Source organism: Rhamphochromis longiceps, linkage group LG22 (assembly GCF_057381845.1).
Source record: "Rhamphochromis longiceps isolate RC_006_pf linkage group LG22, R_longiceps_female_GT1.1, whole genome shotgun sequence".
Lineage (NCBI taxonomy): Eukaryota > Metazoa > Chordata > Actinopteri > Cichliformes > Cichlidae > Rhamphochromis > Rhamphochromis longiceps.
The window spans coordinates 13,597,425-13,621,646 of NC_140577.1; the positions used below are offsets into that span (position 1 = coordinate 13,597,425).

The window sequence follows — 24,222 nt, forward strand, 5'->3', positions numbered from 1 at the left end:
ACCAGGGTAAACCTCCGCCTATCCTACTCCTGCTTTACAGGTGAAAATAGAGCAAAAAGACCGCTAGTCTTTGACTTTATTTATTTTCTGCTGTGTTTTACTTGCATCTATTTGAAAGAGTGAGTGTTAACACACAAAAAAAAAAATTTATGTGCTGGAATGTGCAGAAAATAGGTTTAAATATTAAACAAATTTCTTCCAGTCAGAGAATGTTGCATGTAATTAAATTTTATGCATAAAGTTAAAAGATTAAAACTAATAAAACAAGTTTTAAAAAGAGACTTTTCCATTTGATTACATTTTGTATGATGGATTATGCAGAAAAAGTAGAATTGGGCTGAAAGATCTATCGCTTTATCACCTATTCAGGTTGTAAACCGTGTTTTTAAAAATTAACTAAGTAACTTAGTAACTAAGTAATTAATTACTTTTGAAAATAAGTAATCAGTAAAGTAACTGGATTACTTTTTGGGGGAAGTAATCAGTAATTAGTTACTGATTACTTTTTTTCAAGTAACTTTACCAACACTGGCTGTTAGACAGCCAAACAAAACAAGACAATCAGACGCATACAAAGCAGGCCTTTCTGTCTTTCCACCTCCCTAAAACCTGAAATACCAGTCCAACTGGAGCTGACAGTAGGAGAGTGACCCAGATCGAATTTGAGCCGTTCACACTGTCATACCATGATCGGATATGGATCGCATAGGGTGGGTTAAAAAAAAACAAAAAAAAAAAAAAAAAAAAACGGATTTGATTCGCTTTCGCCTGTAGTGTGAACGTAGCCTATATGAAAAAATATGTGGCCACTTTACAAACCATATATGCTTGAAGTTAAGCTTAGATCCAAACCAGGAAGACGGGATGATCCATGACTAAGTGAATTACACATAGCATGCTAAAAGTACATACAAAAAAACTCCAGTTCCTGAGATTCAAATAAAATGACATGTCTGACATTTTCCTGTCTCTTCTGTAGTAGTTTAACAGCAGCTGTTTAAACTCCTCACAAGCAAAGTTGAGCTTTGATTCATCAGCACACTGGCCCCCACCCTCTTTATCGCTCAGATCAGAGCAAACGAGGAAGTGAAAATTAACACCATAAGTTCTTTCCGCCGTGAAGTAGCAGCTTGCGCTTTCTGTGCAGTGGTCTCCATTCAGGCAAAGTTTGTGTGGCAGGTTAGTGAGCAGAAGAGAACTGGAACTAAAGTTTAATATACTGGCTAAAAATAAGGTAAGAAGCGATAATAGGAAATGAAATGCCTTTTAATTGCACTGCTAATGTCTCAAGCGTGACTATAGAAACCTGTCCTTCCCCAGAAGCAGCATCAATGCAGACTAATTGGATTGTGATTATTTTATCCGTCTTGTTGACCATGGGACTGCTGATGGTGGTCCAGAGCCAGTATCAATTGAAGCGCATTCTGGACAGCAAGATTGAAACAATGGAAGTGGCGTTAGAGAAATCTTCTGATGATTATCAAAGTAAGGACCTCTTCAAAACCGCTGTGGAAAAACTGCTGGCTCAGGGCCAGAAACATGTGGACGATATGGAAGCTGCACTCAATAAACTCAGTTCAGAAACGGAGCAGAAGAAAGCAGAAAACGATGCATGCCAAGAAAAAATGGTAACAAGTCTTCCTGGGTTTTTTTCTGGTTTTATATTATGCAAACACTAAACGTCAATAGAGACACATCTCTTATCAGCGCCAACGTTACTGCCTGCATAGGGAAACGCTACTTTCCCTTTGTGCTACCTCATATTTGTGCCGAACTAAATCTGAGAGGGGAAACAATTTTCATTTACTTTACATATGCTTAAGATTGAACCGCTTGTTTTCTACTCACCCTGTAATTAAAATCCTGAAATTTCCAGATATTTCAAATTATCCACCGTTTAAAAAAAAAACAAAAAAAAAAAAAACATCTGGCCAGACTTTTTTGTTCATCCATTTACACCTGATTTCAGCACATTTTGATTTCAATACGAGCTTTTCACTTAAGATTGAGTAGTTTTAGAGTATTACAAGTTTTTTTTAATGCGTAACATAAATCCAGCCCAACCTTAAAAACATTTCTGCAACATTTCCACAGAAAAACGCACAAGAAGAGCTGGAAAGTATCCAAAAGACACAAAGTGAAACTAAAGGTGAGGCACGCTTATCACACAGGTAATCCGCGCCCTGTTGCCCCCATGTGGTCAAACACTAGCAAAACTCTTGAGGTCCAGCATGTTAATCTCTTTCTCTCTTATCCAGCTTCCGTGGATGCAGAGGTTGAGGCCTGGACTCAGGAGATTAACACTCTAAAAGAAACACTGGTACAACACAGTCCAATATGTGCGTATGTGAAGAGGAGCGAGTTATCTGAGTATGACCACATTTTTCTGTTCTTCTAGTTCCAAAACATACAAAACCTTTGCAAAAAGTAGGAGTTATAAGCGCTGGATTAATTATGATGCATCTATGTCTTTCAGCAACGTATGTGGCATAAACCTCAACAAGGATACAGCTTAGCCGAATAAGACCAAAGAGAATAAAGTTAATGAATAAAAATAATAAAATAATAATAAAATCAACTTTTATTAAAAAATGTGTAGTTCCTTTCTTCCTTGTTCTTTACAGAGATGATGTACCCTTCTTCTCATATGGTCTTTGTCTACCCCTTCATCTGCTTTTATAGTTGATGTACAGAGTTTTCCTTCTGTGTGTTTCCATATAAGCAGCTCAGCATGTGGTCGCAGGCGTGGGACTGCCTGGATGCAGGCGTAGGACTAATGTAAAGAAACTCCAGAGGAAAGCAGTGAAGTGTGTGAAACTGATAGTTACGGGTAAATGGCTGTTTAATGAGTCACTTATTTTATCGGGGAAGAACTTGTTTGTAAAATATAATTTTAGTTACTAATAAATTGAGGGAATTAGGTTTTACGGAAGAGGATTAGGGCCACTGGGGGGAAGAATTCTGAGAAAAAAAGTCAGAATTCTGAGATAATATGAGCACTGCGTAAAAGCAGTGAAGTGTGTGGAAAACCTAGCCGGGTTTACCATGACTTCAGCAGCTGCTGGTGTTACCTCTGACACCGGTTGACCACGAATGAGTAATTCATTAAGTTTCGGTTTCTGCTGCCCCGCGCAACACGACCTGCAGCTAGGGTTGCCAACTCCCTGAAAAATAAATAAGGGACACCTCGTGGCCAGGGCTGGGCAACCCAGTTGTCTTCACCCTTCCCAGTGTGGTGAATTTTCTAGCTCTTTTTTTGTGTGTGAAATTATTTTTTTAACCATTTGACTTGAAGTTGATTTAAGTAGATGCATATTCTATTCTTTGTGATATGAACACATGTGAAACAAATGATCATTTAGCCATTTATTTTTAGCTCAAAATGACAACATTAACACAGTAAAACAGGTCTCTTTCTTAAACAGAAGCCTGTCATGCTTAACTTTTGAGAATATAAGTAAATCTTTCTTTAAAAGCACTCTGTCCTGCTTAACTTAAAATAATAGAAAACAATAGAAAGAAAAATATTCTTGTAACAGTGCACATTTAGTGCATTTAGTACAATTGGCTTCAGTTGAGGTATTATTTCAGCTTTTCTAATGCTAATCAGCTGCTCCGGTTTGTAAACCCGCTTGTTCCCATGATTACGCATCATAACTCATCATCATTATTCATCTATGTATTACTTTTATGTATTAGTCATCTATTTGTTGTAATCATCTATTCTTGCAGTTGTTTATTACACAAAATAAATTATATTATCACACTTCTGGCCACATAGCGCTGATATTCACTGCACATGCCCATATTAACGTTTTCCAGCCAGGTGTTTTCCTTTTCCCATTCTTCCCTTTCTCTGAGGGGAACAAACATTGCTGCTCTAATGCTGGGCTCACACTGTGCGATTTTTGGCCCATTTTGAGCCGATTTTTGAGTGATCGGACCGATTTTGGCCTTCATCGTGCGTCGTGTAGTATACGTGGGGTAACGAGAAGTGATTAACACCTCACGACCAGCTCCCGATCATCAATCGCTCGTGAGGGTGTCACCACAGGCGCTCACACTGCTCACGCGCAAACGTAAACGTTGGTGAAAAAGACGGAGCAGCACAGCTGTGCAGCGTGTGATCTGGACACAAGCGATGGAGGCACAACTTGTAGAACTTTGGAAAGCTCATCCGAGCCTTTTCGATGTGGCATCACAAAATTATCACGACCACAACAACCGTGAAAATAGTTGGATCTACACTGCTGCTCATTCACAGCTGCCTGATCATGTTTTTCATTAGCAATTTAGCAAAGTTGATGGTAGTGGTGTGTCTGTGTGAGTGAAAGACAGAGAGAGCGAGCGACAGATTTTCTGTTATAACCTTCATGTTATGGAGGCACAGTGTGAGCACTCAGGTCGCATCAGAGCATCGGGCGGTATAGTGTGAGAGTACATCGTGACATACGAACTTCTAACCCCTGCGAGTCAATCGTGCAGTTTGAGCAGGAGCTGAATAACGTGACTGAAAAAAATCGCACAGTGTTTGCCCAGCTTTAGGTGTACTGTCATCCGAGACTTGCACCGCAGAGTCGGCGTTTGTTCCCCTGTTGGCCATGCTTCTTGTTGTGGTCATCTGTTGTCTTCCGGTATTTTCTCCGTAAGCGACCTTTCCTCGACCAATGAGATGAGCGGTAATCTGAATTGTCATACTCGAATTGTCATAAGTGTGCTGTCAGCTCATTGGTCACAAAGCAGGAGAGGGGCTGGGAATTATGTTTTCAAACAAAGTGTTAATTCCATAAACATTTATAGACTACTTTTGATTCTCACTGTATTACGGGACAAAGTGCGTCCCTTATTAGCTCAATACGGGACGTGTACTTTTGTTTCGAAATACGGGACGATTCCGTATTTTAAGGGACGGTTGGCAACCCTACCTGCAGCAGCCGCATCACCGCTCCGGGACTCGCCTCAGAGGAGGGGAGGGCGGTGGAGGAGAGCGGAGAGAGGTGAGCGGAGTGGACTCCGTTATTACAACAAGCCGATTACTGAAGGCTACTGAGCCTTCTCTGTCAATATGCGTCTGTCCTCTCTCGGTCAGACGGGAGGAGGACACAGCAGCCCACAGCCGGACTTTCCTTTTTCCCTTTTTCACATGAAAAAAACTTTTAAGGGAACTTTTTTAATGGACCTACTCCACGAGAACGCACGTGAAGAAAGCCTGGATGTTTTATTTGATAAGATCTGATTTATTCTGTAAGATGTGTGTGTGTGTGGCACTCTGCGGAGCAAACGGTGACCTCCAGGTACTTAAAAGGTTGGGGTTTTCTTTGTTTGTTTGTTTTAGCGGCTGCATTATAAAAAAAATTTTTTTTAAATATAATAGCGAAAGCTGTTCATAATTTGATCTTTACGCATTTAATTTATGTAAAGGAGGTTAAATTTGGAAGCCAAATGAAATGCTTTGCGCACCAAACTTTATTAGTAAGTGAACTCCAAGAAGCCAAGTGAGGGGGGGAAGTAAAGCCCCTCTCTGCCTCGCTCACCTGCACGTGCAAAGTGTAAAAAATGAGCAGCCCCTCCAGGAGTTTAGACGGACAGAAAGGTGACGGCTCAGGCACCAAACCGGAGACGCCCAGGTACCGCAGCTGGAGCAGTCTCCGCTTCTCCAAATGGAGAAATGCGTCCCAGAGGGCAACCCCGCCTGCCACCCCTTCCCCGAAGACAGACAAGAGGAGCGACGTGAGCAACACGCTCTTCTCTCTGGTCAAGACTCACAATGACGACTACACGGCGGATCCGGATGGCCTCCTGGAGACCAATGGAGAGGGCGAAGGAGACAGCGCTAGCCAGTCTCAGGACCAGGCCACCTACTTCCAGAAGCAGTTTGGCTCCATGCTGCAGCCCGGGGTCAACAAGTTCTCCCTGCGCATGTTCGGCAGTCACAAAGGTGTTGCTGCTGAGCAGGAGAGGGTTAAAAGCTTTGGAGTGTGGATCATACACCCCTACAGTGACTTCAGGTAATTAGTAGAAAGCCCTTAAACTAATTTGCTCTCATTTTATTGCAATTTGTGTAACTTAACGCATTATAACCGTAAAAATTGGACAGAAATCTGACCAGTGACATTTTTCATTTCAAGGTGCTTCCAGTCGCTCAATATTGTTTAGAGTTCCCTTGAAAGCATTTACCCTTTATCCCACTAAGCACCCTGTGATTGAGGACTCACATCCAGTTTTTCAAGGACAGACTGCAGGATAGCAGCTGATGTCATGGTTCCCAGCACATGATAAGGCGATGAAGGGATTTGATTAGTGATACAGTATATAGGACAAGATCATCTGGATTAATGATATCATTCCCGTGTGACTCCTTTTTTTAACCCCAGGAGGAGAGAGAAGTGCATTCATCAATACTCATGACTTAACCAATCTGACTGAAAATCATCCAAATAGTTTCCTAATCTAGTTTGGCCTCACTTTGGAGGGGGGGGGGGATCTGTCCAATAATTCAACTTTCAGGGTTAAACAACGACTCAGGAGTGATGCCCAAGCAATCTGTCGGTGAGGTCACTAATAGCCCAGCGAATTTAAAGAATTTTTAACATCAGGCCGATGCCAGACAGAGGGGATAAACCCATGCATGGGGATTATTACCCATAAGAATCCGTATAATTCCAATCTTACTCTATTATGCAATAATACACAGGCAGCTGAGGGAGGGATTAGCACAGGCCTGCTCTTCTTAAACCTTATGCTCCCACTTCCTCTTAAAAATGAATGAATTGGGACAGTAGAGTTTTGGTCAGATTTCCTGTTTAGAGTTTAAGGTCACACAGCTGGTTGGTGCCTTTCTCTGTAAAATCTGCTTGTCCTCAATATTTCTCTGGATTTTTTTCTAGTGCTTCATCCTCCTTGTTCCAAAGATGTCCATGTTTAGCTAATTATCAATTCTACATTGATTGTAATCTGCATGCGAGTGGTTTGTCTGTATCTCTTTGTTGGAGCTGTGATTAGACTTATAGTGACACTTCCGGGTGTATCCCACCTCTAACCCAATGTCCCTTGGGATAGTCCCCAGCTCCACTATGACCCTGAAAGGTGGAATTAGTTGTACTCTGGGTAAAAGTGACTGATTACCATAAGACCAACATCCCCAATCTTTGTGTGTGTGTGTACACATGTACGTACACACACACACACACACACACACACACACACACACACACCCCTGTGGTCTGCTTGTAGTCCGAATGCTGCTGACTTATGTTTGGATAAACTTTTGTTGCATGCAGTTAAAAGATCTGTATGGAGAAAAGAGTAATTTCATTTCCAAAAATTATAAACTGTATACAAAAGATGGACATGGCCACAGTGACATCACTGATTGGTTTAAACTCTGCAGGCCTGAAGCCTCCACACTAGCGCTTTACTTTATTCAAATTCAACCTGAAATCCTATCAGAATACACTCATGTTCCTGTCCTGCGCTCACTGCTATTAAAGCTTGTCTAAAGGTTTTAGATACAGCAGATTTTATTCTGCTCCTCTCTCCCTCTCACTCAGACTCGATCTATAATGTCAACAGCTATAATGCCTTCCAGATTAGTGGCTGCTATTAACGCCACCAATCTACTGCAACATGAGAAATAATGGTAAGCACTCATGTAAAGCAGAGAGTGGACAGAGAGGTCACGGACACGAGTGAAGAACACATCAATCACTTCTGTGTCTCTGCTCAGTTTTGTCACGGGTTCACGTTGCAATCACTGAAGGGTGACTGTAATCAAAATTGGTCTGCGTCAAGTTCTCTTTCTCTGCCTTTGTAATCAAAGAGTCACTGAGAGCGAGAGACCCAGTGTGATTGACAGCTGATGGAAACAATCTGTAAGAAAATCCAAACCATGTCTTCTGACAGTGTACGAGACATTTGAGAGCTATAGGGAAATGGGACATGTATGACTTGAAGGAGACAGTGTATTTGTACAGCACGTGCAATCAAGATATCCAATCTGGATCTGGAACAATGAATGCAAGCTCTAACGCACACAGGTTGGACCGTTACCGGATCACATGGGGAGATTGATCAGCTTGGACCTGGATTTCAGCTGGGTATAAATGCTGTGCACACATGATCACATCCTTAAGAGAAACTTTACCCAGCAGGTTAAAAAGTCAATCTCCTCTCGATAGCATAAGCTGCCAGGGAACAGGAACAAGCAGCATTAGTAGCTAGCAACTCCATTATCGTGCTGTTCGACAACCATACTTCGTGGGGCCAATTTGCTGACACTCTTGGACCCCTTGCCACCTCTCTTTCTAGCACTGTTAGCAACTTAGGTGTTCTCTTTGACAGCTCCTTTAAGTTTGCCAAACAATCCTCTGTAGTTAAATCTAGTTTCTACCAATTGCATCAAATCTCCAAGGCCAAGCACTACATACCGCACAGGGACCTTGAGAAACGAATCCATGCTTTTGTGACCTCTAGATTAGACTACTAATTCCCTTTACTTTGGTCTCCACTCCACACTTCTTCATAGATTGCAGGTTGTCCAGAATGCTGCGGCACGCCTTCTGACCAGAACCGCAAGGTTTGCCTCCATCATGATCTAAGATCATCAGGACAAATATTCTTAGGCTACGTTCACACTGCACACGAAAGCGCATCAAATCCGACTTTTTTGACCCTATGCGACCCATATCCAATCATGGTATGACAGTGTGAGCAGCACAAATCCGATATTTTCAAATCTGACCTGGGTCACTTTCGTATGTGGTACTGAATCCGATACATATCTGATGTTTTAGAAAGAGACTGCTGTTTGAACGGTCATGTCGCATTAAAGCCGTCTTTTACATCACTGACACAAGACAGACGCCAATTATCAGCTCCGGAGAAGCGCCCGAGAAGACACTGAACGCTTCCTGGCCATCCAGTGAAACTGTTGGGAAGACAACGTTGGAGAAACGGGAATATTTTATTTGTACTGTATAATCTGCAGATTCTGACAGAAATCTGCAACTATCCTTTGAAGCACTGCTCCTCTCTAAAACAGCAATAAGGATAATTATTAGGCCATATTTAAATAACAAAATAACTTTATAACTTAAAGCAAAATTGGGAAACGTAAAGTCCCAATCAAGTCTTTATATTAAGGGCCATCAGTCAAACAATACTGTTTGCTCTGGGTCTAAACAGAGCGCGTTGTGTGTGACGTCTTCTTTAGCACATGCGGGCCGCTTTGAGGCTTCACACTAGAGCGTGTTTGCTGTCACATTTTATATGTAGTGTGAACAAGCAGACAAAAAAGAAACTCAGATTTGATCAAAAAATTGGAATTGAGCATTAACACCTGCAGCGTGAACGTAGCCTTAGTGCAGCCTAGATCCCGGCTAAAGGCCAGAGGTGACCGTGCTTTTGCCCTGGCAGCCCCGAGCCTCTGGGAAAATCTTCCCTCTGACTCCATCTATTCATTTAAATCTCAGTTAAAAACGTACCTGTTTGACCGAGCGTTTTCAGTTAGTTAGTGCACTTCCCCCTATATTTTACCCTTATGTTACTTATCTTCCTACTAATGTCCCACTGCATAAATACCCCCACCTTATATTTATGTGTTGCAGCTCCTCCAACCTATGGCCGCGGCAGGCTAAACATGAGGACACAGATGACGCGCAACAATATACGCATAAAATACGCTTCTGTACCATTTGCTCCTTTTATTCCACATGCAGCTGTCCAATATACAAATCAGCACATGGGATTAACTATTAAAAAAAATGCACAGACTGCACAAACAAATAACTGCACTAATTACAATGCCAACTTACAACTTGGCCTATGACATCAATTAGTGCACAAATATACATAAACCATCAAGTTACAGTCAAATACATGAAAATAATTCAAGCTGCGTTCAACAGAAAGTTTTGCCTCATGCTCACCCTACCTTTCTGCTCATCAACATCAGATGCAGTGAACAGGTGAGTGCAACCACATTTATCATCTACCACACCCATGAGACACGCCCCACACCCGTGCACCAATACAGCGAGTCCATTTAAACCAACCCACTTAATCAAAAAAGGAACAACTCATATGGCTCCTACATTATGAATACCCTGTAATTGTATCTTCTAAACCATGCTATAATGTTTTACTTCTTATTCTGTCTGTACCTTTGGGGGGTTTGTTATAGCCTTTTATCTTTTATCTTATGTTTTAACCTTGTTGTGAAGCACTTTGGTGTACCTTTGGTTTTAAATGTGCTATATAAATAAAGTTGTACTGTATTGTATTGTACAGAAAGTGACTTAAAAACAAAAAGCTCGATTACGTGATATCTTTGCTACTAGGTGTCCAGTCTGCATACTCTGTGTATGATGGCATTAAAGTGGTATTGGGCAGGTGGGGGCACCCTAATGTGCATCAGAGCGTGGGGCAAAAACAATCATTTAGAAATAAGATTTTTTTTTTTTTAATTGTATTGTGAGCTCCAGTAGATTTGTTTTCTTTGCATACTGGCTGTGATCCGCAAACATGTGTTGCTGCTGCTCTAAAGTTTACTACTCTTTGTGGATTTAACTAAATTTAGCAAGATATAAGCAGACAGATCAGCTTAAAAAAACATCTGCTACCCTCAATGTAACGCAACACTGACTATTAACCAACCAGAGCCGTAAACTTCACCACAGTACGGTAAGCTCTCAGTCCTCTATACCTTTAGCTTGTACAATTTGGTGATATTTGCTAAGCTGTTTAAAACATTTAAAATCACCTGCCAGTTATAAATGTTACTCTGTTTATGCTCACACTTCTTCTGTAGTGCCAGCCAGAGCCATCAGCTAAATGCTAAAGTTCCACAGCAACAGCTTTATGGACATCTGCATGATGAACGAATCACAGGAAAGGATTCTGATGAGAGTGTAAAGGGGCCATGGGATGTTATTATTTTTCTTAAAATTGTAATAGTAATTCCAAACTGTCATCAGTAAGCAACACAAAAAGAGCACTCTTGGCAGTATTACGTCAAAGCTAACAGATTTTCTTACTCTTTAATTGAAGATGCTGGAGGGTGTTCCTAAATTTTCTGATGCACTTAGAAGAGCAAACGGAAACCTTACGGTTCATATGTTAGTACCAGGTATACATGTGACTGCCCTCATTAAAAATGTTGCAGATGTGCCACACAACCATCAAATTCATTTGAGATTGCTAACATATATTTGTATTTGCTATAAAAAGCCATATAAATATATAAAACTCATGAAAAACTCAAAAACAGCAGTGGATCACATGATTCACTTCACATCTTTGGTGTTCACAGTCAGCTCTCTTCTCTTGACAACACATGCAATTTTGTGTTTGTTGTGATATGGCCGCACTGACATACAGTACAGAAATAACTACGTGCACGCAGCAGTCAAGTTGTGATTAACACATAGATTTTCAGTTTTAATTCAAAAGGGTTCATTAAAATACTTGAAGTATATTTGAATAACCACCTTGTCATTTTGTTTTTTTACAGTTTGGCCCAGAATGAGCAGATGTGTTTGCAGTAAATCTGTAAATCATCTGTAAATCTGGAAACGGTCAAAGTACGAATAGGTCCATTTGAAGTTTGTGTAAAGGTTGTGATCCTAAACCGAGCTCTGCACTCATCCTCTTCTCTCCAGGTTTTACTGGGACATCGTAATGCTCCTGTTGATGATGAGCAATCTTGTCATTTTGCCCTGGGGTATCACCTTCTTCGAAGACCAGAACACCATGCCCTGGATCACCTTCAACGTCTTGTCAGACACACTCTTCCTCATGGATCTGGTTTTCAACTTCCGTACGGGCATTTTGGGAGAGGACAGCCACATCATCCTGGACCCCAAAGAGATCCGCATTCATTACCTCCGCACTTGGTTCCTGGTGGATTTCATCTCCTCCATCCCTGTCGACTACATCTTTCTCATCGTCGACCTCGAATCCCGACACGAGTCATCAGACGTGTACCGTACCGCTCGTGCACTTCGCATTGTGCGTTTCACAAAGATCCTCAGTCTGCTGCGTCTTCTCCGTCTGTCTCGCCTCATCCGATACATCCACCAATGGGAGGAGGTAATGCAAAGGCAGGGAAGCGGGCACGTGCTTAGAACAAAAGAAACAGAAATATTGTAATTTGATCGTCTCTGTGACTTTCTTTCTGACAGATTTTCCACATGACTTATGATCTGGCCAGTGCTGTGGTGCGTATAGTCAACTTGATTGGAATGATGTTGCTGTTGTGTCACTGGGATGGCTGCCTGACATTTATGGTACCTATGCTGCAAGACTTTCCTTCAGACTGCTGGGTATCCAAAAACAATATGGTGGTGAGTAGATGAAGAAAAGAAAGTAAAATTACATAGTTAAAGTAGTATGTGAGTATATAGCTACAATTCAGTGTTAGTTGGCATTTTTTTGAAGGAGGCAAAGTAATTTTACTCAGTGGCATACAAACCACAACACAACAAACCAAACCACAAACTTGGCAAAGCCACACCTCCGTCTATGGTCATGACATGCCAACTCACAGTGACATCGTCCACAAAAATCAAAATTGAAATGAGATACTGTTCTCACATTTGGAGATCATCTTAACTGAAACCAGGACCACGCGTCAAACACTGCACCTGCACATACATACTGTGCAAAAGTCATGAGCCACCCCAGCATGGTATGCAGTCAAATCCAGTCTGACACTGAACTTGAAAGATGCATCTGGCCCTTCAGTTAATCTACTGTTCACCGAAGCCTCATCAAAAATGGTCTCAGTGGAAGGGTGGCTGTCAAGATGCCATTCATAAAGAAAGGAAACAGAGAGAAGAGGCTGAGGTACGCCAAATTACACAAGAACTGGACTGAAAATCAAAAGCAACAGGTCTGATGGAGTGATGAATCCAAATTTGAAATGTTACTTCAAATTGTCATCAATATATATTAAGAATGACAGCATCATCATCATCCATTATAAATGTCCATTATAAAATGTCCATTATTATAAAATGTCCATTATTAAATGTCCATTATAGAGGACATGATGATCCCAAACACATTACCAGTCCAGTAAAAGCACACCTGAATTAAAAAACACCCACGGAACACTATCAGTCACGGATGGGCTTCCCCGGAGCTCGGGACTCAACATCATCGAAGCGGTATGGGATCAGCTTGACAGAGAACAGAACAAAAGGCAGCCAACATCCAAGGAAGATCTTCGAGTGTCCTTCTAGAAGAAATATTCCTGAAGACTCCTTAAACACTACATGTAATTAAACTTGTTTCCAACTGTTTTGCCGTGTTTTAGTCTTAACTTCTGGTTAGGTTTAACAGAGGTATGTGTGTCTCTGGTGTTTTCTCATTTAACACAGTATTCTTTACAAGATACAAAATCTTTACTTGGATGTGAAACGGCTGACAACTGTCTGTATTTTCCCAAAGTTGCAGGCTCATAGATGACCTCATTTCATGCTCTGTCTCACCTCGCCTCATTGTTAACTACCTTTTTCAGAACTCTACATGGCACATCCAGTACTCCTACTCTCTGTTTATGGCCATGAGTCACATGCTGTGCATAGGATATGGTGCTCACCCTCCAGAGGGCATGACCGATGTTTGGCTCACCATGGTCAGCATGGTAGTCGGGGCCACGTGCTACGCCATGTTCCTCGGCCATGCCGCTAACCTGGTCCAGTCCTTGGACGCCTCGCATCGGCAGTATCAAGAGAAGGTAATCATGCACATTTGTGACCTGCAGCTTCAGTTGCTTTGTGGACAATATGTTCCAGGAACCTCACGTGGATGCTAATGTGATTCGGGCTTTGAGCTTTAATATCCCAGCCATGTTTCATATCACAGACTGGCTTACTTGCTCGTACTTTATTCGTACAAACTGTGCCAAATGCCTAGAGAATATGTGTATTATCTAATGGATTTTGCAGCCTTACCATGACCCATTCCAGGGGATTTTCACAAGATAAAGCAGAACAGATGATGGACAAATGGCGGCACCTTTGTTTTGGATAACTGTCTGCCAATGCCCATTACAAATGAGTTTGTAATCCACTTAAAACGGGAGAAACAGCCTGCAAAACAAATGGAATGAATATGTAATTATTGTTCTTGGGGATAATTCGCAAAACACATGCTAGAACATGTGACTAATTGTGTGTTTTCTGTTGTTTCCAGTATAAACAAGTGGAGCAGTACATGTCATTTCATAAACTGCCAGCAGACTTAAGACAGAGGATCCACGATTACTATGAGCAGCGATTCCAAGGCAAGATGTTTGATGAGGACAACATCCTCGGAGAGCTCAGTGACCCACTCAAGGAGGTGTGTGACTTTACCTGCTGTTTCTTGCTTCCTCTCTCCAGTTTTTTATTAAGTGTTGAATAAGTTCATCTTTTATGTTAAAAAGGGTCCATGAAAATTTCTTTAAATGTGCCTTTATCTAAGCGACAGTTCAAAACCTAAATATATTTTGTTTATAATGAAATTGGAAAACATCTGATCAGCTGTTCGATATGCTAAGAGCTAGTTAACAATGCTTTTATTCCTGTTTATAGACTAACTGACATATTTTTTTCCACAATAATATGCTATATATCACAATATGGTAAAACATAGACTATTTGATTTGTATGTTGATCCGTAAGCTTCTTCCTCTTGTTTTGGCTTTTGTCTCAGTAGATCATCTGCCTCCATTTCACTCTATCCCAGCATCCTCCTCCTCTGTCACACCAGCCTTCTGCATACCCTCCTTGACTATGTCCATAAATCTTTTATGTCGTCTTCCTCTTTTGCTCCCACCTGGCAGCTTCATCTTTAACATCATGACCAAAATCCTCCTGAGAACTGAGGAAATTTTTTTAATGATTTCCTGCCTCTTTGGAGCTAAAAGAAGCCATCCAAACACATGAGATACCGATGGAAAGCCCAGGATGTCCTCTATTTAGCATTTAGGGTCTTAGTAAGGTAGCTCAAATAAGTCAAAAGATATAGACCATAAACAAATGTCCATTATAGAGGACATAAATTAATAGCCTGGTTCTCATGAGGATATATTCACTATCCCTCCAATCGCCTCCAATCTTTTTGCCAGTTCTACAGTCTCCACATTGTACATCACTCATCCACCTTCACTATCTCTACTCCTTACATATTCACCTTTCCGCCTGCCTCTCTCTCATTCACACACATATTCTGTCTCACTTCTATTGTCCTTCATTCCTCTTCTCTCCAGAGCATACCCCCACCTCTCTATGCCCCCACCTCTCTATGCTCTCACTTCTCTCAGTGTTATCTGCGAACATCATAGTCCATAGAGACTCCTGTCTGACCTCATCTGTTAATCTGTCCATCACAACTGCAAACAAGAAGGGGCTCAGAACTGATCCCTGATGTAATCCCACCTTGAACCCATCTGTCACTCCTGCTGCATACCTCACCACTGATAGACAGTAAACAATGGTTTTGATACTTGGGTGATGAGTTTACTTTATTTCATAAGAAAAAAAAGAGCTTCACATTCTCAGTTTCAAGCTGAAGAGTTGCTGTCTGAAAACACTGAAAACTTTACAAATGTTTTAAATCTACCAAATCTTTCATAAATGTGACTGTAGTTAAAACCTGGCAGAGATATTTTATGACAACTTCTTGTGGCGTATATTTTCTCCCCCTCATGCAGGAGATTGTCAGCTATAACTGTCGTGGACTCGTAGCCAATATGCCACTGTTTGCCAACACTGACCCTCATTTTGTGACGGTGATCCTGACCAAGCTGCGTTTCGAAGTCTTCCAGCCGGGAGATTTTATTATACGAGAGGGAACGCTGGGTCGGAAAATGTACTTTATCCAGCACGGCACCGTCACCATCATCCCACGTGGTAGTAAGGAGATTAAGCTCAGCGATGGAGCATATTTTGGGGGTAAATCGTGCTTTCTTTTTCCTGTGACTGTATTGCCAAACTTTTTCCATTTTTAGTCTTTATGATAATATAATCAGGTGGTATTTCTTCATATTTATGGTCCAGACATGCAGGTGGTATAGATCCTCTCATTTAACAAGTGGGATGAACTACATATTTAAAATTATGTCTTCCTTGTTTCAGAGATTTGCTTGCTGACACAGGGACGACGCACAGCCAGCGTGAGGGCTGAGACCTACTGCCGTCTTTACTCGTTGAGCGCGGACAGTTTCAACGAGGTCCTGGAGGAGCATCCTCTGATGAGGAGGGCGTTTGAGAGTGTGGCCGTGAACCGACTGGACCGCGTTGCGCGCCGACCGAGTTATCAGCCAGTCCCAGATGAATGACTTCCTCAGCACCATGAGAAAAACATTCCAGCCAGACTCATCGAGCACATTTGTCACATTTAAACTGCACATGACAAAGATATCTTCTATTGAAGCACGCTGATGGACAATCAGATAGCGAGACCTACTTAAACTTTTTAGTACAGCATTACTGCGATGATGTGACAATAGTCTACCTTTAGTGGTTTTATTTTATTATTTGAACTTGAATCAGCTGTAATATGTGCTCATGTTTGTGTTAGAGCTTTGTATACTCTTCGTGTAAAATGACCTGTATAATTTTGAAACTGTATGGACATCAGCGATGATCTTTTGTTTCTCCCGTTCTGATGATATTACATTTTGATTTACATGAGCTTTTTTATTCATGTATTGATGTATTGATTTATTTTTTTACCAACAGTCTGTCTAGATTGGTCTCTTTCCAGCTGTAAATACCTCTTTTAAAGCACATTTTAGTGGCCTGTAGTAGCCACTTTGATTATCTATCAGATCATCCGTCCAGGATATTGACAGCCTGCAGGAGCAGCAGCTGGTGTTACATCATTCAGCTTTCTGTAGCTCTATTTTACATGATCCTTCTCATCTGTAGGTTGCCTGATGTGAAGATTTAATGCTGATGTTCACAGAAGATCAGTTGCAGTTATGTAATATCTCCAGCTGTACACAAACAGGTTTCACAGAGCTCATATAAAGAATAATTTATACCCAGTATTATTTGTTTCCATACTATTTTTGTTTCATTTTTTTCTGGAATATTGTTTATTTATAATGTAAAACTAATGAATGAGAATAAAGTCTCTATAGGTTAACTAGTATGTAACCGTCAGACGATGCTGTTGTATAATATAAGTTCTATTTTTGTAAATATATCAGCTGAACTTTCTCAGTTTTTTTTTTTTACTTCACTTTTTTAGTGGGGTTACATACAGGGTCTACATGCAGCATTTTTCACAGCAGAAACCACAGCTGTATCTACACATTAACAATGTAGTTATTAGAAGTTTATTTCTCTTCTGTTTTTGCTTCAAAGAAAGATTTTACAAATTTAAATTGACTGAACGCTGATTTACATTTAGATTAATACTGTGTACTTTTCTCAGATGCATTTGAAACAACATGATTTTGAAAATTTTCATCTGATGCACACAAAACGGTCAGTTTTTGAATTTACAAGTTTAACTGAAATGTCTTTATTTTTTCTTATTTTTCTGATTATTACCTTTATATTGATGATGTCATGTGTATACCAATGTCTGTAACCTTGAAGCATAAATATCAAATATGTATTTTTTCCTATGCACTGCATTATTTGTGCTTATGTATAAAGAATGTGCAGACACGTTGATCAAAGAAATACTGTTTTACTTAAGAAAACATTTTTGAAGCTCTTTTCCGCAGCTTTGCCAAGAAAATTAAGTCACAGGTCCAGAATGTATCTTATTGTGACTTATCATAATATTCACTCACTATTTCATAAATCTGAGAAGGATTCTTAAAGGTATGCCTTTTATCCTCAGAATACTCTCTGCTCCTTATTTCTGTTCTCTTTCCCTCTCACCCTCCAACCAGTTACAGCAGATGGCTACCCTTCCCTGAACCTGGATATGCCAGAGGTTTCTTCTTGTTTGAAGGGAGTTTTCCCTCCTCACAGTCGCAAAGTGCTGCTCACAGGGGATTGCCTGATCATTGGGGTTTGAAGGGTCTCTACATTACAATATAAATCTCATTCAGGTAACTTTTGCTTTGACCTGATGCTATCTATAGATTTTAAATGAAATCTCATCAGAACTATGAGATATAAAGTCATGGCCTTGTTTTTCATAACAGTAAAGTCCATTCTCACAATGATATGATGAACATTCTCATTAATGTGAAACACTAAGTAATTATCCATAATTATGGTGGTATGAGCATGTTCTGATTGTGTATTACAAGATCCTGTTATTATAAATAAGATGATTTGGTATTTCCTATATACTTTGTGGCTTCATAATACTACAGTACCATATTGCTACATTGTTTAACAAACAATAAGTAATTATTATGATAAATAGTATCATATATAACGATATTTAATAAACTGCCATGATTATAAATGCTAATGAACTATAATAACTTGAAAACATATAATAAATTTAAGGTTACCATAGTTTTTATAATAAAATAAGATATGCTTTATTATCCCAAAAGGTGTAAAACATCCAAAATAACAGAATATCTGTAATGACAAGATTAGCTCAATAAAAATTATCATATGGTAAAAACTGAAAGAGAGAGAGAGATTATAAATATAATAAATTAATTAACAATAATGTAAACAAATTATATAAATAAATAAAATAGAACAGTTCATTTTATAAAACCCTTAATATCTCAACATAGGTTAAGTAAAGGTTACATAAATTAAATAGATTATGTAAAAAGCAGAATATAGTAAAAGTAGCTTTATAAAGTAAAACTGTTAAAATCCAACAGTATAAAATTTTTTTTTTTCCAAATGTAGGAAAACAAGCACGCTCGGTAAATATAAGACCATATTACAGCTGGTTATTTTGAGAGGGTTTAAAATGCAATATAAAAGCCTAATTTGTGAACAATGAACATAAAATAAAATACGTGCATAACCTCGTAGTTCTCTGGCATTATGTGAGTGTGTTTTAAATAACCCTCCGCATTATGTATCCGGGCCGTGCGCTCTGCTTCCTGTCTCGCTTTATTTCATAAACTCGGGACGCAGAGAGAAGGTAAAGAGGATTGACTGTCTGCTGCCTTACCTCAGCACGTTTGTGCTTGATTTGAGTTCAGTTTTTTTTTTAACGCATATTTACTTTTTTTTTTAAAATGTAATATCTGCACGTTGCACAGTGAAACCGGTGTTTTTATTCTGACATTACAAGGTTAACCGCTAGCCAGTTTAGCTTGGCGCTAGGCTAGCGGTGGCTATCTGAGTATGGAGGTCAGCGGTGTGTACTCCTGTCATCACACTGAAGCAAGGCAGACCTGATCAGTTTTGTCCAGTAATCACTCGCCATTTTAGCGACCGTATGAGATAAAATAGCCCAGCTGCAGGATTAGGTTTGATAACATGGCTGGCAGTCGCCTTCACCTTCGTTACTTAACTCGGTTAGCTCTGACATAACATCACAAAAGAGTTAGCACTGGACCACCGTAAGAAATACATCATGCTAAAACTGACAGCTAATCTAAATGTATGGTGTTGAAATGAAATGTTAGCTCTCGTTTCGGTGCTCTGTGTTTGAAATGTATTTTATAAAACTCAGGCTGAGGTGTTTTTAGTCCGATTTGTTTTTAGCTGAGAGGGCCATTAGATAGCAAATTATGATGATCAGAAGATAGTGTTATGACGTTGTTGATGCAGTGACACTGATATGTCAGTAAATATTGTGTGTGTGTGATCTGTGACAGAAAGGGAAACTCATTGTTTTTTACATTTACAGCAGCGTATTTCACAAACTAGTACAGACAGCTTTACTCTGCTCAGCATGGACTGGTAGTAGACTGGAAGTTCAAGTGCCTTGTCCGCCTTTTTGGACACACTCACACTTCGATTTCTTTATTGGGGGAGACTCAGGCTTCAATATCTTGCTCAGAGTTACTTCGGTATGCAGACTGGAGTACCTCTACCCCCTGAGCCACAACTCTCCTCATTATGTCCACTCACTGTGTAAAATATGGATATAGGCATCGTCACATCAGCTCTTGGTTTTGGTTTCTTCAGTGTCACAGCAGGTTAAACAGCACCTCTCTGTGCCTGTGCAGCTGCTTTCTTTTATTAGTGTTTGAAAATGAAATGATTCAGGCTCAGTCTTGTTTTTTTTATTTTTTCATGCAGAAAGGATGCTGTCCTTTTCTCGAGCTGTGGTGAGCGGGGTGGCCCGTGCCCCAGCTGCTATCAGTCAGGGTGGCGTGACTTCTATCACACGATACAACAGCACAGCACAGGTATGACCCATGTTGTTAAAACCAGTATAAAACAAATTAAATCCTTACAACTGTAGTAACAGTTTGGTTTTTTTCTCTGCTTTTCTGGCAGAGTGCTCCTAAGAAAACTAAATTTGGACCGCTGGCAGATCAGGACAGAATCTTCACCAACCTTTATGGCCGACATGAATGGAGGTAACACCCCTGTGTTGTTCTCTTGTGAATTTGATGCAAGGTGAGAGGTTTAACAAACAAAAACACAGTTGTGACCTTCTCATATTTGTGCCACAGGCTGAATGGGGCTTTGAAGCGTGGCGACTGGTACAAAACTAAGGAGATTCTTTTGAAGGGAGTCGACTGGATTCTCAATGAGATCAAAGTTTCTGGCCTGCGTGGGAGAGGTGGAGCTGGCTTCCCTACTGGCATGAAGTGGAGCTTCATGAACAAGCCCAGTGATGGCCGGTCAGTGAGGACACAGATATCATTTTGCAATTTTAGTGCTAAGTTGTAACATTTTTACAAAAATGTAACTACATTTGGAGCAATAATAAACACATAAGTGCTTTTTTTTTTTTTTTAGCAAATACAAGCACTTACAACACTAATTTTTAAAAAGGAATGCTTCTGGCGTTCTTATAGATCAATCAGTTTGATGTTTATCATAGTTTTCATAAAATAGAATAAAATTAAATTAAAATTATCTTTGTGCAAGATAAACTCCGCTACTTTGACAGTAATGTTTATTACACCGACTTGTTTCTGTTTTCGTATGTTAGCCCAAAGTATCTGGTGGTGAATGCAGATGAGGGAGAACCGGGCACCTGTAAGGACAGGGAGATCATGAGGAATGACCCACACAAGCTGGTCGAAGGCTGCCTGATCGCTGGGAGGGCCATGGGAGCCCGTGCTGCTTACATCTACATCAGAGGAGAGTTCTACAATGAGTCCTCCAACCTGCAGGTAGAGATGGATAGAGACAACTGAGATCAAGTCTTTAAAATTATCATACACCTCACTATCATCTTCAGTTTATGGAGAAAATGCTGGTCGGACGTAACTAATTTTCAGCTAAGTCAAAAAGCCAGTCACAATCTTTTTCCAGACCTCCTGCTTGTCAGGGTTAAACATGTAATAAATAAACCTTTTGATCTGCTTTCATGAAAGCCACCTGTGTGCTAGCTAGTCTTCCCTGGATCCATAAATTTGGCTGATTAATATAAACTTTCTCCAGGCAGACAGGAGCTATCCTGTCTGCTTCTAGCAATGACTCCGGTACATTTCATTCTGAAGCTTTATGGATTACTTTCCTTTCCAGATTTAAAATATTAATATAACGTGTGAAATTTGATTTTTTTTTTAAAGGGCTTATAGTATAATATTATTATAACCCATTATTATTTATTATACTGCCCTTCAGCCATATTTAAAGTAATTAAATTAGTCTTATTTTTCAAGGCCTGGGAAGGGGAAAGTAAGTGTTTATTTGTTTGTTGTTTAAATGTTATATTGGATACTGATAATAAGCTGCATACTTTCAGATCATATTAAAGTTGGTAATGTGACTAAATTTAAAAAAAAAAATCAGCTGTACAACTAATGTCTTTTAGTTGGAGGTGATTCAGACACAAAAGTAGCTGCACCTGCATCCAACTCAATTTCATACAGATTAAGCCTCATATTCTCTCTGCTGGCTCTTAGGTGGCCATCAATGAAGCCTACGCTGCTGGGCTAATTGGAAAGAACGCCTGTGGCTCTGGTTATGACTTTGATGTGTTTGTGATGCGTGGTGCCGGAGCCTACATCTGTGGAGAGGAGACCGCTCTTATCGAGTCCTTGGAAGGAAAGCAGGGGAAGCCCCGTCTGAAGCCCCCCTTCCCTGCAGATGTCGGTGAGTTTCTGTCTACAGAGACAGGGTTAGAATAAAAAAGTTTCTGTATTAATTACATTTTCATCACTGCTGCTTCTTCTGCTGGGCCCTCATTATTCTTGCTAAAATAAAAGCACGTCTCAAATATCAACACCACTCCCTCTAATGTGTTTGAAGGTGTGTTTGGATGCCCAACAACTGTCGCCAACGTGGAGACTGTAGCTGTGGCGCCCACCATCTGTCGTCGTGGAGGCTCGTGGTTTGTCTCCTTTGGCAGGGAGAGAAACTCGGGCACAAAGCTGTTCAACATCTCTGGGCATGTCAACCACCCCTGCACAGTAGAAGAGGAGATGTCTATTCCTCTGAAAGAGCTCATTGAGAGACACGCAGGTACATAATGCACTAAAAATGTAAAAATCACATCATTTTTGCCTGATAGGATTAAAAAAGAAAAAGAAAAAAAAAGGAGGTAGTGGAAGTCTTCCTGCGTGAAGGGGGTCACGGACTGAAAAGATTAAGACAGCTTAGCTTAAGCACAGCCTTAAGTGCTTCTTCTTTTTCCTTTTTTTAACTCAATTGGAACAAACATCTGTCTGGTAGGTGGGGTGCGTGGTGGCTGGGATAACCTGCTGGCTGTAATTCCCGGTGGGTCCTCAACACCCCTCATCCCCAAGAACGTGTGTGAAGATGTGCTGATGGACTTTGATGGCCTTATTCAGGCACAGACTGGGCTGGGCACTGCTGCTCTCATCGTCATGGACAAATCGGTAAATATGTCAGTTCTATAGTATATTTAGCTCAATAAGCAATGCAGAATACTGCTGTTAAACGAGTGGATGGGTTTTACTTTTGCAGACTGACATTATTAGAGCCATCGCCCGTCTGATTGAATTCTACAAGCATGAGAGTTGTGGCCAGTGCACACCGTGCAGAGAGGGTAAATGCCACTTCAGTTCAGTTCTGCACACCTTAATATTTCTCCACCACCTTCATTAAATTAAAACGTGTGAGTTTTTTCTTGTTGTGTTTTTCTGCAGGAGTGGACTGGATGAATAAGATGATGTGGCGTTTTGCGAGTGGTGATGCACGTTCAGCAGAGATAGACATGATTTGGGAGATCAGCAAGCAGATCGAGGGGCACAGTATCTGTGCACTGGGCGACGGTGCGGCGTGGCCTGTGCAGGTAAATGCATGTCTTCATGGAACTATTAATGGGAAACTCAATACTTCAAAATGCATTAGGTACACTTACTGTGTGTGACGTGTAACTAATGCAGGGACGATAATGTTACAGATTGAAGAATACAGCATTACACTCATAGGTGTTTTTAAAGCCTCACCCATGTGTAGAAACCCCATGGCGACCAGAGGTTGCCAAGGGGTTTGCATTGCACTCTTCACAATTGATTAGCGAGTAGCTTGATTACATGTTGTATTATTTGTAAAGCTCCCTGTTTGTTTTCTGCCTCAAGTTCAGCAGGATAACTGACCAAAACCCCTCTCTTCTCTCATCTGTGTTCCCAGGGATTGATCAGGCACTTCAGGCCTGTCATGGAAAGCCGAATTGCTGAATTCCAGCAGCAGAAGCAGGCAAGGGTTTGAACGGCTTCTTCGAGTCCTTGATCTAATTTTCCTTCGCCCAGAACCCTGTGCTTGTCTTTCACAGATTATTTAAAGAAAAGAGAACGTGCCGTCTTATTAACTCTTCATCAAGCGTTGCATTGATGTGTCTGCCTTGTGAAACAATATTACCAATAAAGTTCTATGATACTTTAATAAAGACTTATTCTTTTTCTTGTGGTTCTTTTTTCTTGTTTTCAATCTCTTGTGTTTTTACTTGTAGGAAAAAAAGATCTTATTAATTACAATAATCAGCTGAAGTCTAAATTATTATTATTATCCATTTTTATTTTTTACTAAGTCTGTTATTTAAACAGGTAGTCCAAGAGTTCTATTTACATGCAGTAAAAGTATTTGAACCCAGTTTTTTTTTAGTTCAGTGTGAACAAGAGGTACAGCTAACATTTTAATATATTTTAGGATCAGTAGTCTCAGGTTTAAATATGTATAATTTTCAATTATCGAT

At 40.3% G+C, this 24,222-nt stretch overlaps 3 protein-coding genes across 4 annotated transcripts; all 3 read left to right on the forward strand.

Moving 5' to 3' along the window:
• The first annotated feature begins 1,080 nt into the window (after positions 1 to 1,080).
• Positions 1,081 to 2,578, forward strand: LOC146643679 (uncharacterized). The gene is made up of 5 exons (XM_085395979.1): positions 1,081 to 1,234; positions 1,321 to 1,628; positions 2,095 to 2,149; positions 2,259 to 2,370; positions 2,477 to 2,578. The coding sequence occupies exons 2-5, from the start codon at positions 1,332 to 1,334 to the stop codon at positions 2,514 to 2,516; spliced, it is 504 nt and encodes a 167-aa protein (XP_085252105.1). The 5' UTR covers positions 1,081 to 1,234; positions 1,321 to 1,331; the 3' UTR covers positions 2,517 to 2,578.
• Positions 2,579 to 5,068: 2,490 nt separating this feature from the next.
• Positions 5,069 to 16,544, forward strand: hcn3 (hyperpolarization activated cyclic nucleotide-gated potassium channel 3). Its single transcript, XM_085395641.1, has 7 exons — positions 5,069 to 6,008; positions 11,658 to 12,087; positions 12,180 to 12,341; positions 13,520 to 13,738; positions 14,197 to 14,343; positions 15,698 to 15,938; positions 16,122 to 16,544. The coding sequence occupies exons 1-7, from the start codon at positions 5,557 to 5,559 to the stop codon at positions 16,322 to 16,324; spliced, it is 1,854 nt and encodes a 617-aa protein (XP_085251767.1). The 5' UTR covers positions 5,069 to 5,556; the 3' UTR covers positions 16,325 to 16,544.
• Positions 16,545 to 19,016: 2,472 nt separating this feature from the next.
• ndufv1 (NADH:ubiquinone oxidoreductase core subunit V1) lies at positions 19,017 to 23,918 on the forward strand. Of its 2 annotated transcripts, none has more exons than XM_085396556.1 (11): positions 19,017 to 19,071; positions 20,181 to 20,290; positions 20,382 to 20,464; positions 20,561 to 20,731; positions 21,046 to 21,229; positions 21,968 to 22,157; positions 22,314 to 22,526; positions 22,737 to 22,903; positions 22,992 to 23,073; positions 23,174 to 23,319; positions 23,661 to 23,918. In XM_085396556.1, exons 2-11 carry the CDS (start codon positions 20,186 to 20,188, stop codon positions 23,736 to 23,738), a joined length of 1,419 nt encoding a protein of 472 aa, XP_085252682.1. In that variant the 5' UTR covers positions 19,017 to 19,071; positions 20,181 to 20,185; the 3' UTR covers positions 23,739 to 23,918. The 2 variants fall into 2 exon arrangements, with proteins under 2 accessions (XP_085252682.1, XP_085252683.1); XM_085396557.1 differs by lacking the exon at positions 19,017 to 19,071 and adding an exon at positions 19,103 to 19,126.
• The last annotated feature ends 304 nt before the right edge of the window (positions 23,919 to 24,222 follow it).

Bases quoted from the DNA above. Each gene is read 5' to 3' on its own strand.
- LOC146643679 (XM_085395979.1), top strand. From the start codon at position 1,332: ATGCAGACTAATTGGATTGTGATTATTTTATCCGTCTTGTTGACCATG. The intron at 1,629-2,094 runs GTAACAAGTCTT...ACATTTCCACAG, and splicing joins ATGCATGCCAAGAAAAAATG to AAAAACGCACAAGAAGAGCT. The intron at 2,150-2,258 runs GTGAGGCACGCT...TCTCTTATCCAG, and splicing joins GACACAAAGTGAAACTAAAG to CTTCCGTGGATGCAGAGGTT.
- ndufv1 (XM_085396556.1), top strand. From the start codon at position 20,186: ATGCTGTCCTTTTCTCGAGCTGTGGTGAGCGGGGTGGCCCGTGCCCCA. The intron at 20,291-20,381 runs GTATGACCCATG...CTTTTCTGGCAG, and splicing joins GATACAACAGCACAGCACAG to AGTGCTCCTAAGAAAACTAA. The intron at 23,074-23,173 runs GTAAATGCCACT...GTTTTTCTGCAG, and splicing joins GTGCACACCGTGCAGAGAGG to GAGTGGACTGGATGAATAAG.
- hcn3 (XM_085395641.1), top strand. From the start codon at position 5,557: ATGAGCAGCCCCTCCAGGAGTTTAGACGGACAGAAAGGTGACGGCTCA. The intron at 12,088-12,179 runs GTAATGCAAAGG...TCTTTCTGACAG, and splicing joins ACATCCACCAATGGGAGGAG to ATTTTCCACATGACTTATGA. The intron at 12,342-13,519 runs GTGAGTAGATGA...TACCTTTTTCAG, and splicing joins TATCCAAAAACAATATGGTG to AACTCTACATGGCACATCCA.